General features: G+C 39.2%; 1 protein-coding gene across 2 annotated transcripts; it reads left to right on the forward strand.

Annotated features, from left to right (window-relative positions):
- Window positions 1–2,161: 2,161 nt before the first annotated feature.
- LOC139138786 (acetylserotonin O-methyltransferase-like) lies at window positions 2,162–10,282 on the forward strand. Of its 2 annotated transcripts, none has more exons than XM_070707314.1 (5): window positions 2,162–2,318; window positions 6,133–6,312; window positions 7,071–7,388; window positions 8,073–8,339; window positions 8,949–10,282. In XM_070707314.1, exons 2-5 carry the CDS (start codon window positions 6,243–6,245, stop codon window positions 9,188–9,190), a joined length of 897 nt encoding a protein of 298 aa, XP_070563415.1. In that variant the 5' UTR covers window positions 2,162–2,318; window positions 6,133–6,242; the 3' UTR covers window positions 9,191–10,282. The 2 variants fall into 2 exon arrangements, with proteins under 2 accessions (XP_070563415.1, XP_070563416.1); XM_070707315.1 differs by lacking the exon at window positions 2,162–2,318 and adding an exon at window positions 4,774–4,916.
- Window positions 10,283–15,467: the final 5,185 nt, after the last annotated feature.

Here is a 15,467-nt window from a genome sequence, read left to right on the forward strand (position 1 = left end):
CAAATTATGCGTGCCACATAAAAAATGGACAAACATATGTATGCCATTGTGTATTATCTTTCTACCAAGTTTGAAAGGAATTAGCTCAGACACGTCCGAGATATATGGATGCCCCCGGACATCGTAAAGTATTTTAACACATTCAGATGCCCCAGAAACCTATTAAAATAGACTTTCAGTTTTATATGGGTCGTTATTATAAATAGGTTTATAGAATAGTTTCCATATTTTTAAAAATAAATATCCAAGGACTTCAATTCCTTTTTGATAGATTCCTAGTGCTAAAAATACACCCAAAACCTTATTCATATTAGAAATTATTAAGCATTGGAGCATTAATTGGCAGCCATGTTGGATTTATGCACATCATCATAGCGCTTTTGTAAAACATGAACTTCAAAAGAGTTCCTTTATGCCCAAGAAATATATACAACTTAAAATCACTGAAATAGCTTGTTTTAATACATAATGTCATTTGTAAGAATTTTGACTGCCATATTGGATTTATGCAAATTATTAAAATGTTTATGTAAACATTGTACTTCCATAATCGTTTTTCCATGCCAAAGAAATGTACTTTGAGTTATAACTCCCAGAAATAGCTTGTAAATGACGTGATTTTCAGGGGGAAATGTTATTTGTGGGAATGTAACAAGCCATCTTGGATTTATGCAAATTATCAAAGTTCCAATGTTAGACATTATATCTCCAAATAATTCCCTGTGCCAATAAGTAATGTTAGACTATAAAATCACTTGTTTTAGCCTGTTTAACATGTGATATATGGCCAACAATGTTATTTTGTCAGACTGCTGGCAGCCATGTTTGATTTATGCAAATTAGACATCTGAAATATAAGCTGAAAAGTTTCGTTTTCTTAATTAAATATTTTATCAAATTACATACAACATATATATGTCACTGGCATTACCAGTACTTTCTTTTGCGATAAAAATCGGCCCAAGAGAAAAAATTAACACGATTGGAACTATTTTGGGATAATTGGATGGTGAAGAATGTCGATTTAATCTACAAATTAATCTCATCTGCTTTTCTTTTTACATTACACACTTGTATTTATGAGTAATTTGCAATATTGCAACATTCAGCTACACGGCACTTAACACTTTTGAGAAGTTTGAAAAATAGGAAAAGACAATTATCCCAAATTAGTTCCAATCGTATCAGGCTAAATGTTAAACTTTGGCACACATTTTCGTATCGAACTGGTCTTTAACAAACATTAACAATGCATTATTTGACGCTTAGCAGTGATGCATTTGTAAACACTTTGCAAATAACCAGAATACAAGTACACATCCATGCACATTCAGGTTTCTGTTTGTATCTTTCCACTGACCCACTCATACCATATATCCTATGCAGCAGATTAATTACTTCAACCAGTCTATAAAAGCTTGGTCATAATTAACCGCCATAGGCAGCAGCTCCAGAGACCACTGAAGACACAATTTGCTGTCTCCGTGTACATGGCAATAATATTTTTACAGGCTTCCTCCAAGCAATTTTTTCTCTGTCTGCTTGGCAAACAATGTTTTGCCCTATAAATGGGAAGCAAAAATCTTATTTCAAAAATCCTCCAGCGTCCATTCGCCAGAAACCAAATGGACCACCCCTAAGTGTAACATGTACACAAATATGCATGCGGTTTTATCTACAAACTTTTAAGAAATACTGTGACATTAAGTGGACACAAGTACTGCGACACTTATGTGCTTCTTCTCATTCAGCGGATTGAATACAAATTTTGCTGCTTACTTTTCGTGCCTTACACGGTAATTCTCCGCCATACATTAGTGACCTGTTAAGCATCTACCAACCCAAATCGACATCTCCGATCTGGAAATAAATATCTGTTGGTCGTTTCTAGATGCACTTCTCTATCGCGCATTTTGCTGTATAGCACCAAGGCTATGGAATTGTCTTCGGCAGCAACTTGAAGAGTCTACGTCCATTGGGAGTTAAAAAAACCCTGAAAACTTATTTGTACACTAAGGCTTACAATCATACATGCAAAGACTTTGTTGTTTTGTAAAGCGCCCATGGGCAGTCCTTTTGGATATATGGCGCTATATAAATTTTTCATTTATCATTTATTATTATTGTATCCGGTAATTTCTACCCACAATCCTTCATTTATACCACGGTCTCTAACGTATGATTGGTTCGCCTCCATCAAGTCAAACAACCCTCTCTAAGCACCTGTGCGACACAGCGATACTAAAATGGACGATCGCAACGTTAACCTGACCGCTGCTGGAGTTTTTGACACCATAACTGGATTTCTAAGGTCCCAGGTAAAGTAAGGCATTCACACGTTTTCACAAATTTTGAGACAGAGACTGAAAATTTTACGCTTCAAATTCAGGACCACGATTAGTTCAATTTTCTGGTGATGGTTGACTTTTCAGATTACATACCTGTCGGCTGATTCACAAATAGCTCAACAGTGGGAATTAAAGGGGACTTGAAATCAATTAATATTCGTCGAGGGGATTTGAAAGAGCGTTAGACTAAAGGGATTGGTTAAAAAATAAATAAATGCTGATTCGAAGTATCATAATGGACCAATATTGAACAAAAAGTCACACAAAAATTACAGTTTAACAAAGATTGTTCAAATTTGTGTATCTATTGAACACTTTTCACAATCATAAAGGTGAGCTCTAATCGCATGAAACTGCTCCACTATGTTGTGTCAAGGGAAACTTTACTTGTTTACGAGTAGTGCAGACATACTGGTAGTCGTCCCAACGGTGCAACGACCCTGTCTGTCGTGTAAAATGCCTGGCAACTATTGTTACTCTCTACAAGCAACAGTGTGCAGTACTGTCAACCACATACATGAAAACAAAGGCGTGTATGAACTTAACTTCCTCGAAGTCTCAAGAAATACACATTTTTGTACGACTCGCTGTGACAGGAGCTACGGCGAAGAAACCGTTATCAGTATGCCTGGTGGTCAAATATGACCAGCTGTTCATCAAATGTGTCGGCTATTTTTCAGGGTTGTACCAGCTTCTATAAATTACATAAGCCTTAACAACTGGTCCAGAGTGAAACTGGTATTTTTAGGTTCATACGCTACGCTGCAATCGGACAGAAATTCATGACGATCTATTTTTAGCTTCCCCTTTAACAATTATGGGAGTAGAACGCCATATGGATGGATAATTTATTTTTTTTAATTTGATTACCATTCAGAAATGGTGAAACAAAATATTCAAGATTTGACAGACAGCTCTTAAAAACGTGAAAATGATGATAGAGAGAGGGCAATTAAAACTACAAAATTGCTAAATGAAAGCCAGCAAATAAAATATTACATAAACGAAACATGCAAATTATAAATGCTATGAGAACAATATTACCAAGCCATAATCTACATCGTAGTCATAATACGAAAAGCCTTTCCGTTGCCAATGCAAGCAAAGTATAGTGCCCATTGTATTTCTGTAGGGCAATAAAACTGGGAACCGTAGAGCTTGAAGCGGTTACTTTACGGACTGTTTCATGCACTAGACAATCATCAGGAGTGAGAGTTTGGCGGGAATGGGACTGTTCATTGTACAACAGGTGGGTTTGCATATGTAAAAAGTTCCATAATGATACACTCATTATGAGAAACGCAAACAGCACAGATAGACAACGAACAAGTACCGGTACACACAACAAAGTCAAATTCATAGAAGAAAAATATATAGAACTCCATTAAAGACAAGCGTGAAGTGATGCCTGGTGTTTCGCGCATTCTGCTCCACATGTGGCAAGCGTGATAGTTTAGCAGTACGACATGGCTATATGTTAGATCGTGTTCAATTGTAAAGAAAGGCGCCATATTACTATCCATCTATATATGTAAGAGTAAGTCGATAGCGGTGGTATTGAATATTAATAATGCATTTCTTAGTGTTATATAATTTATACGTATTCTAGATTCGTTAGTAATTGTAAGTTTACAATTTCTTTTTAATTTCTGTATGGCTTTTAAAACGTCAGTATATTTTGAATTACAATGCGGGACGTATTGATTGAAAGACGGGCAGTGTTACGAAGGTCGTTAATGTCGTCATGAAGGTTAACGCACCAGATGGTCATCGACCAAAAAGAGCTCAATTGTAAACATCGATTAGCATGCAAATCCACAAACAATATATAAGTGGTATTATGCCAAAAGAAGCTAATTCCCTTTTACCATGATGTTTACGAAGTTTTGACGCAACACGTGTTTGAATGATATTACAATAATGAAAATAATACCTGATGAATAAACATGAGAAGTTCACGTGATGGGTTTGCAACGTGTATTAGTGACGTGTTCATCAAAGGCCAAGAGCTGCATCGATGTTTTACGATAGGACGTATTGTTTTATCTATAATTCATATCTATTGTGTGCCCAAAGTCATGCCTCTTGTGTTTTGTATGGGAAAACAATGTTTCGGCATTATCGAGAGCACGAGCACTGGCACGAGAGAGAGAGGGCCTGCTAACCACAGGCGTTCTGTTTTGTGGGTAGTTTGTAAAAGTGCAGTTTATGCTACGTTACGACGTTCTCTTCCGTAGCCTTATCACCAAGGTGTGAAACAGAATTATCTGGCCTGCAAAGAAAACTGCCCGTTCAAGTCGAAAAATAAACACAAATCCTACATTGAGTTACCAACGTGTAAGCACATAGAAAGTGGTGAATCCCAGTCTTATGCCGTTGATGGCGTTGCTCACGGACCAATCAGCGATGCGGACGGCCTACCATTATGATAATGAGTTACGTTATTACAACGGTGGACGCCAGAAATGCCTAGTTTGTCAAAACACGACAGGTTTCTCCTAAAGTTTTCATTTTATCGTGACATGAGTGTGTTTTTTGGACAGCAGAGATCCTTCCGCATCTAACGAGGTAACTCAATGTAGGATTTGTGTTTATTTTTCGACTAGAACGGGCAGTTTTCTTTGCAGGCCGGATAATTCTGTTTCACACCTTGGTAATAAGGCTACGGAAGAGAACGTCGGAACGTGGCATAAACTGCACTTTTACAAACTACCCACAAAACAGAACGCCTGTGCTGCTAACTCTATCCCTGGTGACATGTAACTTGTACACGTATGAAATAATCGAGTGTTATCTTTGAAGACTGAGAGCCTCTACGCTGTTCATGTATCTTGACGACCTCTCGGATAGCAGTATCCCTATGGAAGACAAGTGTGAAATATGATGGACTGGAGAAAAATTTTTTTTGAGGACTTCAAAATGAGTTGGAAGGGGCATCTGGGGCATTTTACCAAACAACAATAAAATCAGGGGTCACCGTGCATAGTTTGGAGCTAGCGATACAAATTACTCAACATTTTTGCGATATTTTAAATTCAAAATGGCCACCATCCTTGTGTTGACTCTACGGGGCACAAATAAAATTTTACATTTTCGAAAAAAATAAGACGGTGGAAGTTTTTCTTTCTCCAAGAGCTTTAAAATGAGCCCCCACAAGTGGTAGATCAGAAAAGAATTATAGAAATTTGAGACTCCCAATATCTGTCCCAGAGGCGCGTTCTACCTTAAAGGTATACAGTCACCAGTAATCTAAAATATGCCCATATATGGTCAAAGGGGCGTTCCTTGGTATTCAAAATGCCCATGTGAGGGCGCTGTTTTTAAGCAGCGGCCACCCACTTAAAATCTGTGATTGGTTAGATTTTTTCTTTCCATGGTAACTGTAGCAAAAATTGGAACAGGTGACAGTATACCTCTAAGGACGGGGTACTTAAAATATGATACCAAATCAATTCCAGCAATCGTTATCATTCAGGGCAAGTAAATCCGAGAAAATATTGTAGCTTCTCCAGCCTTCTCCGGGTGCCTGTGAACACAGCCTTGCAGGTTCCCCTTACTATGTGTGAACCCTATTATCACAAATTTACGTTATATTGTCATTGTCGATATATGCATATACGGGCCAATCAAATATCATTGAGGCAATAACATGTAACTTTATATTTGATATTTTACCGTGTTTCACCATACTTGAAATTTTATTGAGCAATGCCGTTTAATTAGTACACTGTAGTGACAGCAATCTTTCCTCATCATGACTCCCTTAACATCCAAATTTTCACAGATCCTGTTCGCGGCCAGCGAGCTTGGCGTCTTTGACGCTCTGGCTAGCGATGATGAAAAGAGAAGACAGCCGTACAACTGGCGACAGAACTGTCCACGGATGTCGATGCGATGGAAAGACTTCTAAATAGCTGTGTCAGCCTGCATCTCCTCAGTAAATCTCTCGACCCTGATAAAAATGGTAATAAATATAGGACATTAGGCTTGCAGCTCATAGGCGTTTTAAACCCCGTTGCATTTGAAGGTATACTGTCACCTGTTCAAATTTTGCCACAGTTATCATAGAAAGAGAAAATCTAACAAATAACTGATTTTAAGCGGGTGGCCGCTTTTTTAAAAAAAACAGCACCCTCACACGGGCATTTTGAATACCAAGGAACGCCCCTTTGACCATACATGGGCATATTTAGATTACAGGTGACTGTATACCTTTAATATATAATTGTCCCATGAAGCATAGAGCGGTGTAAAATTAATAAACAGCTGATTTGTATATTAAATTAAGTTTTGTTATTAGTGATTTAACTCGCCGAGATATGTAGCAGGTTTAATCAAGTTGATAAAACCTGCTACATATAAGTATATATTAAAAAAGTTAAAAAAAGGTGTACTGGTTTAGGGGTGACATGGGATAAGTAGCAAGCATCAGAGAGAGAGAGAGAGAGAGAGAGAGAGAGAGAGAGAGAGAGAGAGAGAGAGAGAGAGAGAGAGAGAGAGAGAGAGAGAGAGAGAGAGAGAGAGAGAGAGAGAGAGAGCGCCAGGAATTAATGTAAGTTTAAATTATCATTTGCTATACTGTTTTAACATGTTAATGGCAGCAACTGCACCCATTACGAGATATTTTAACAAGCCTTGGCTTGAGACTAAGGCATGTTAGAAGATCACCCTGCACGATATTTAAGAGTCGACTTTTTATGAGTAACCATTCTTTCCTTTTAGCTTTGTATTGGAACACAGAAGCAACCTCGCAGTATCTCACCGTTGGCGCAACAACCTCATTGAGGGGATTTATCCGCCATTACAAAATGACTATGTATCCGTTGATGGCCAATCTCGACCACGCTGTGCGAGAAGGGAAAGATCAACTTGTGAGAACCTTTGATGTTACCAGCAGCGGGCTCTATGAGAAAATTTACGAGGGTGAAGACAGAGTGGAGACCTTCATCGGCGGTATGCATGGGTTAGCGCCACTGGCGTCCAAAGCTGTCGTATCAGCGTTTGACCTTTCTTCATTCAAAACCGTTTGTGACTTTGGAGGTTGGTATTGTATGATCATTTTCAAGTTTTCCTTGTCTTTTCGTTCATTTATATAAAACTTAAAGTAACAGATATTATCTCTTAGTTATTAGTTGTACCGCTCTTCCTCTCTCAGCATCAAGCACTGTAAGCACTGTACCACGCTTTGCTTTCCTCAACGAGCATTTTACCTTCCAAAGAGGACATCTGTATACTTTGATTATATATATATATATAGATATATTGAAGTATAGATGTATTGAAGTATATATATATATATATATATATATTATATATATATATATATATATATATATTATATAATATATATATATATATATATAATCATATATAAGTATACAGATGTCCTCTTTGGAAAGTAAAATGCTCGATGAGGAAAGCAGAGCGTTTAACATAATTACATAAAGTGCAAAATCTGTGTGTTTATGTATTGATGTATGTATATTCGCGTGTCTTGTTTGTGTGTGTCTCTGTGTCTGTGTCTGGTGGTGGTTTAGTGAATATATAATATGATATGATGGAACTATGTTTTCACAAGTCGAATCGTTCACTGTTAGCCGTATAGCGAGATGTTTATATCATATTTGAAATGTAACTCTTGTCCATAAAACACCAGCAGTGACAGCTATGTCTTTGCGTCCCGTCCAAACACTGACGTTCCGTTATATTCCCAATGTGCATCAGGGGGAAGTGGTAACCTTGCCTACGAAATGAGCCGAACCTATCCGAGCATGTCGGTCAAAGTTCTGGAATTGCCACCGGTTGTCGAGGTATCCAACCATTTTAAACCCGATGATGCCGGAAAGCTGGACGTGGAGTTTCTGGCCGGTGACTTCTTCGTGGATGAGCTGCCCGAGGCAGATATGTATGTCTTCTCAATGGTCTTTCATAATTGGCATGATGACAATATCTCCCGGCTTCTTCAAAAAGTACATTCTGCATTGAAACCAGGTGAGTTCTATCTGAATCCGACGAAGCTCCAAACTTCGCTAGAGCGTCCTCTAGCGACGGATCCTCTGTCTAGGTTTACCTTAACTAATTTAAAGACGACTGACAGCTGAAACAGATTAAACCGAACACATGAGGGATATGATTACAGTCAGAATGGGAGGGCAAGCTTTGCAACACTATGAATGCGAACAATTGTTAGTAAGGCCATAACAAATCATTGATTTGACGACCTGAAGTTCAGGTTTGCAAGTAAATTTTGATCTCACCAGCTAAATGCCAGGATATTACAAAAGTAAAAGAAACAAATAGTGAGGCTATTCTTTTCAAAATATTCAAAGAAGACGATCGTTAATAGCGTGATATATATATGTATATATATATATATATATATATATATATATATTATATATATATTATATATATATATTTGTATGTATGTATGTATGTATATATATTTATATAATATATACATACATACATACATACAAATATATATATATATATATATATATATATATATATATATATATATATATATATATATATGTAAAGATAGATAGAATTTACTTTCAAGTCAAGATGCTAATATTGAAATTTTGGAATCCATAGGTGGCGCTATTCTAATTGCTGAAAGTTTGTACAATGATGAGAAAACAGGTCCAGTAAAAACGGCACAGAGATGCATGTTGATGCTTGCGCTATGCGAAGGCAAGGAACGGTCGGCTAGAGAATACAGGCTGCTGCTGGAGAAAAATGGCTTCTCCGACTTCAAGGCCAGGTACACAGACGGTTTACACGATGTAATTTTAGCAAAGGCTGGAGAGAGCAATAAAGGGAAGAAAGGATGCTGAAGATGGTGGCAGCATCCACGGTGCAAAATGCCTTTGACCTTCAACCATTCCATTTTATATATTTTTTCGTTTATGTGACGATTTGTTAGTGTATATGCTTTGCTACTTTACTCTGGAGGGATCTGATGGAACTTACAGTACTGTACTGAAATCAGATTACCTCTTTTAAATAACATGTCACACAACAACATCAACAACAACAACAACAACAACAACAACAACAACAACGACAATAAATAAAATATAAAGAAATAATATAAAGAATACCATTAGGTCTGATTTTCATGAAACTTACAGAATAGGGTAATTTTGGGGCGCTGACATAAAAAATGCTGTCAATTTTTGTGGGCAAATTCTACCAGTGCAACAATTTTGGCTGCCAAAGTTAAAATCACTGGAACTTGGATATTTATCAAACTTCAGCAATTAAGATATTTAATGTTTGTGATTGCAAATATGGGATCCACTTTGTGAATGTTTTTCCATGGCAACCGATTTGTGCCATCAAAATTAAATGTTTCTTATATTCATGATAATAAGAGCTTGGATTTTCAGCACAGCACACTTACAGCACAGACAGAGCAGCTGCCCCAAGGTGGTTTACTGTGATTAATCAATGAGTCGGTGACTTTCAAATGTGTCGTGATACCTAAGCTTATCGTTTGTGTTGTAGGTGAAGTATCCGTCTCATACGCTGGGTTGCGGTACCTCGGTGAAACGCACTGTATTTCCAATTCCGATTTCACCCGAAATTAAAAAAGTGCAAAGGTGGGAAAAAAAGGCTGTTCTCCATGTGTTCTCATTCTCTGCAGTTAGTACACTGATGGCAGGAATACAACAACATATGTCTTGGCCAAATCTATACAGGCTTTTGCAGCAGCTTTTACCAGTAGAGTGGGAATGCATGTAATGCTTGAATGAAATGCCGTTCAAATTTATTTCTGTGTCAGAACTCAGGTGCGTGAAACTGAATGTTCTGGTAACACGAAAGTAGTCACAAGCGGCGTGCAACCCAACGGATCGAGATTGCACTTTTCGAACTTAGTGCAACAGCTTTTATTGCAAATAAAGGCTTATTATCATGAGGCGCCAGTTTAATGTCTATCTTGTTTTCTTCCCAATGTCTCCAACTTCGTGCCGTTGGCGATCCCATCATAATGTTAATAAGCAGTGTTTTCTCTGCATGTTCATTGAAAGGGGCACATTCTGCCCCATTCATCAAAATCAGGGCGCAGACTTGACATTTTAGGGGGGAGGCAGTCACTTTTGACGTTGATTTTGCCTTCCTATGAAGTGCTTGCACGATATTATTACGATGATCGTCACTCAGTTCAGATGCGTCGTCTATGTCGCATGGAGTACCCGTACTAACATCGACACCATGATCTTTGTCAGCTTGTGATGTGCTCAGCTGCTCTCTGTCTTCTGTTGATTTGTCGCCCACGAGTTTCCCCGACTCAAAATTTGACGTATTTGTTCGCTTGGACACGATTCGGTCCGACTTTGGGGGTTTAAATCCATGAAAATATGCATTGATCACCTTGCGCCGATCAAATGATTGTGTTTCATTGCGATACTCGTGCCTACCAAAGCTTGAATTTTCCCAAATTCTATCATTAATACACACAGTTCGCTACATTGTGCGCTTTGGTTACCCTCATATATGTGGACGCTTTTACTTGCTATGTTTTGTGTGCTATTTTTGCGAAACTTTTTTAGGGCAGATAATGACTCGAAATGTGCAATATGAGCAACCGCGCCGTCGAGAGAAAACCCTGATGTTTTTTTTTTTTTCACCGAAGACATACTGAAGTCGCAGTTTGATTTAACTATAGTGTAATCCCATTCTCGCAAGCCAGAGCAATTTTTCCTGCTCTCGGCGTTGGGTGATAAGACTCGCCGAAGAGGGCGTGGTGTACGACGATGGTGTAATCCGGCCTTTCATACGAGAAAACTGGAGCCCGTAACATTAATCCATCCCATTCACACTGTAAAGTTAATGAGGCCACCCATATACCGTTTTAGAGTCTATGGGCCACCTAACAGTCCTGATTAGAAGTCTCCGGGATAAGCCAGCCGATGTCTTGCAGGTAGACTGGCCCCTAGACTCATAAAGATCCGTCGCTCGAGGGCGCTCTCTACGCTCCAGGGAGCCCAGAGCTCTCGAGCGACGGATCTTTCAGTCTGACTGGCCCCCCAGTCGCCTGGCCTTTCTCGGCAGCTGAGTTACTAGCTATGGGCCCAAGGCGTTCACCCCACGATCGACGCAACGGTCTGCTGAGATGTTTAGTTCTTCAATTTATTATATGTTTTGATATTTATTTACCCACAGACTTGGAGCAAGTCTATCTTGCAGGTTTAAAGTCGTAGTAAATGGGTCACTTGTTTACCAAATAGCTTCGAAACACCAGCGATGGCTTGGAAATATGAGGAGAAAATACGTATATACACATTACGGGTGTAGGGAGCAATTCTTGGCAGGCGGCGAATGTTACCTACTTTCTGATGGCGATTGATCTTAACGATGAAAAATTTAATAAATTCATAAATTAAATACATGAATAAACTTAAATAATTAAATAGGTAGAAATAGAGCAAAATACAGCGAAAATATTAACGTTTGGAAATTTTCTCTGTATTAGTGTTGTGTATTTACTGCAGCTGCATGTTGAACTCCCTACCTGATGATGATCTGTTTGCAATCGTCATTGCTATCAGGCCTGGACTGGAATTCAGTTTTCAACTGTAGCAATGGCCGTTACACAGTAAACTAGCTTTGTTGGCACACACAATATGGTGAATGTTTATTTCTTGTGCTGTACTGCAGTTATATTTGTATTTTGATGTACTACCATACCAATTGTTTGTAACTGAGAATGTATCGAGTACAATACAGATTGAATAGTATTTATTGTTGGGACTGAACAAAATATGCAGTCCGTATATGCAGCAAGAAATCGTTGCACTCCGGACACTGCGGACACTCGGCATGTACAGCCAGCGACGCCGATTGATTATCGACAAGGCCCCATGCACTGTGTTTCAATCACGTTCCTGGTCACGGATGCACCGTTCGCGAACGCAGGGAGCTCGCTCAGGCTGATTCCCTGAACTAGGGTCATAGGGTCCTCAATCTCCGATGATATTGATGATGATGATGATTAAATATTTAAAATGAAGAAAAATAACAATACTTGGACTCTGTAAATGTGTTGTTGTTGTTGATGATGATTAAATATTCACATCATATTTGGAGAAAAGAACCCAGATAGTTTCATTTAATGGGGCACTTAGTGATTCTTGTCAAGTCTCTGTGGGTGTACCACAGGGATCTATCTTAGGCCCCTTATTCTTTCTACTTTTCATCAATGATCTTCCTTTATTTACAAATACATCTGATCTTTACATGTATGCAGATGACTACGGCGCGCCAAATGTTTCAAAAATATTTATCGTCATAGAGTAAAAATAAACTGTCAAATTTTCTTTCTAAAAAAAGTCTTAAACGTGTATGAATAACAAAGAAAAAGTTCTTTCGTCCATATCATCGCATTTTATTAATGTACCTTTTCATAAAAATAGCATTCATTTGAAAATACGTGTCATTAAATATTTGAATGTGTCTGTACAGATAAAGATGACGTGCAACCGTCTTTCTTGATTGAAATAAAAATTCGATGGAATTACGGAAGAAAATAAACGAGAAAAGTATTATTGCAAAAAAGGGCAGAATGTTATGTAATGCTTAATTGTAAAATATTCTTTAAACCGTAATGAGAAGATAAACTTTTCAAAAATTTGGAAATACCACACTCCCATACTTATTGACGTACACATACACGTGTATTTGATATAAAGGTGCAATGAATGCTGATTATAAGGGAAAAAAAGAAAAAAATCAAGCACACACACAAAAAATATTGAAATGATTAAAAACAAAACCACAAATAGTACTTGCACTACTACCAAAAAACAAAACGAACCACCATCAGGTCTGACTAAAAAAGAAAGAGAATCACAATTGAAAAGTCGACCGAGATCGCGCCGGCGTTGAGGCTGTAAAGAAACCAAAACGAGGTCAGCTTGGGAAAAAAACCAAAGCGAGGTTACCAAAAAAAAAAAAACGAGGTTACCAAAAAAAAAAAAAAAAAAAACCTCAGTAGAAAAAAAAGAGGCCCGTTCGAGAAAAGAAAACAGAGTGGGATACCCCGCAGAAAAAGCACAACATGAAAATTGAATAATTGTCAACGTCATGATTGTTACAGTTTAATGCCAGAGGGTTATGGATCATCACACTCGGATGTTGGACAAGATATTTGGGGTATTTCAGCGATAACTCTCAGCTTCTAGTCTTCAATGTCATCTCATGGACGTCCAAGTTACCGACACGTCCCATTCTATATTAAACAGTTACCAGTTTTGGTTAAAAGTGGACAAAACACTCGTGGTGGTTCGTCGGCTGCCAGCGGTCCCCTCGCTCCAATGTCCACTCGAGGTGGTAAGCCAGCGGCCGGCGGTCCCGTCGCTAGTACAGTAGGCCTACACGCCGGCAACCAGCGATCCCCTCGCTGTAAAGTGTAGGGCCGCCTCTCCCAAACCATAGACAGCCTGTGCCCAAACCCAACAAAACGATGGCTTGCCGCTAGCCCACGGTTACGTGTGGTTCGATACACAGCGGCCGCCGTGTGGGTAGGGGTATGCATAGTAAAATTGCATACCACCATGGATGTTTACATCCATGATACCACGCAGCGCGCAGCGCTCTAGTTCTGCATGGCAGGGCTGTGTGTTACCGGCGTGACACGGCCTCCCGTATAACGCCGGTAACACACAGCCCTGCCATGCAGAGCTAGCAGTGGCCGCTATGTATCGAACCACACACGTATCCCGTGGGTTTAGCCTCTGAACGGAGCTCGGAGTGTGGCAAAGGCAAAAATACTCGGGCTGAAAACTCCGTTTAAATTCGAGGCAACGTTTAGTTTTCACTAGTAGGGCCTACATGTAGAACGCGAACTCGCCCGACTTGACAAACACTGATCAAGCAGCCGCTATTTCTCTGTATACTGTAGTTCTGGGTGGCAGGGCCGGGCTGTGAGTTACCGGATACGGCCAGGCCGTATAACACCGGCGTTATACGGCCAGGCCGTATAACGCCGGTAACTCACAGCCCTGCCCTGCCACCCAGAGCTATGTATAGGCTACTGCACAAATATCGTAGCTCCATATATTGGACTGTGTGGATATAAAGATTTCTGCAATGGGGATCGACATGTCGTGTATGTGCCGGTCTAGCCCTGCGAGTATAATGAGAGTGTCTGGCATTGCGAAGGCCGGACACTCTCGCCATACTACTACTCGTAGTCGTAAGGCTTGTACAGTTGTGTCGCTCCTCTTGTCGAACACGGAAAACGATGGACGTTCTCACAACACGCGGCAGATTTCTTCAAAACTATTCATTTTATCATGATTTGAGTGATCTTTGAGGATAGACGAGGAATTAGCAAACAACGAGGTGGTTTATTATCATGGTATTTGAACCCGATGTATCGAACCACACGTATAAAACTGTGTAGAAATCATGTAGGCCAAAAGGCGATGACAGTGCAGCTCGGTGGAAGGCCTGAATGCTGCAGTGAGCTCCCTGCCATACCGCGTTCGCAATGTTGCTATGAAGGGTCATGGGTTGATGTTGCTATGAAGGGTCATGGGTTGTACGTCTCGCTCGTGATCTGACCTGTGGACTGCCTGAAATTGGCTCAGTTAACTTGACTCTCTGGAACTATTCACTGTTACTTGGACTTTCTTTAGGTGATATTGCCAACTTCATTTCATCAAGTATGGTTTCAAGTAGAGCAGGGCCCAGCCAAACAGAGCTAGGTTTCAAGATGTCACGTTATCACTGAAATGCTCAATTAATATTTCGTCAAACATTGGAGTATGTAGTGATCGGATTCCCCGCTGTTGGGGATTCATTGATCGAAGGAAACGTGAACCATGAGTTTTTTGAATAAAATAATTGTAATTTCGGGCTTGTTGTTTTTTTTCTGTGGCGAGTGCTCGTTTTTTGGTTTTTTTTTTTGTTTTTTTTTTCTTTTTTTTCTTTTTTTTTTGCTGTGGCGAGTCCTTTGTTTTTTCTTTCCACAGGCCCACGCGTTTTTTTTGTATCTCTGTTCATGGCATTTTTTTTATTTTTTTCGTTTTTTTTTTTATTTTATTCAAAGTTTATTTTATTGTAGATGAGATCCACTTTTGTTTAGAGCCATCACTGCCGAATTTT

The sequence above is a fragment of the Ptychodera flava genome, chromosome 8, assembly GCF_041260155.1.
Source record: "Ptychodera flava strain L36383 chromosome 8, AS_Pfla_20210202, whole genome shotgun sequence".
In the NCBI taxonomy this organism is placed as follows: domain Eukaryota; kingdom Metazoa; phylum Hemichordata; class Enteropneusta; family Ptychoderidae; genus Ptychodera; species Ptychodera flava.

Bases quoted from the DNA above. Each gene is read 5' to 3' on its own strand.
- LOC139138786 (XM_070707314.1), top strand. From the start codon at position 6,243: ATGGAAAGACTTCTAAATAGCTGTGTCAGCCTGCATCTCCTCAGTAAA. The intron at 6,313-7,070 runs GTAATAAATATA...CTTTCCTTTTAG, and splicing joins TCTCGACCCTGATAAAAATG to CTTTGTATTGGAACACAGAA. The intron at 7,389-8,072 runs GTTGGTATTGTA...AATGTGCATCAG, and splicing joins AACCGTTTGTGACTTTGGAG to GGGGAAGTGGTAACCTTGCC.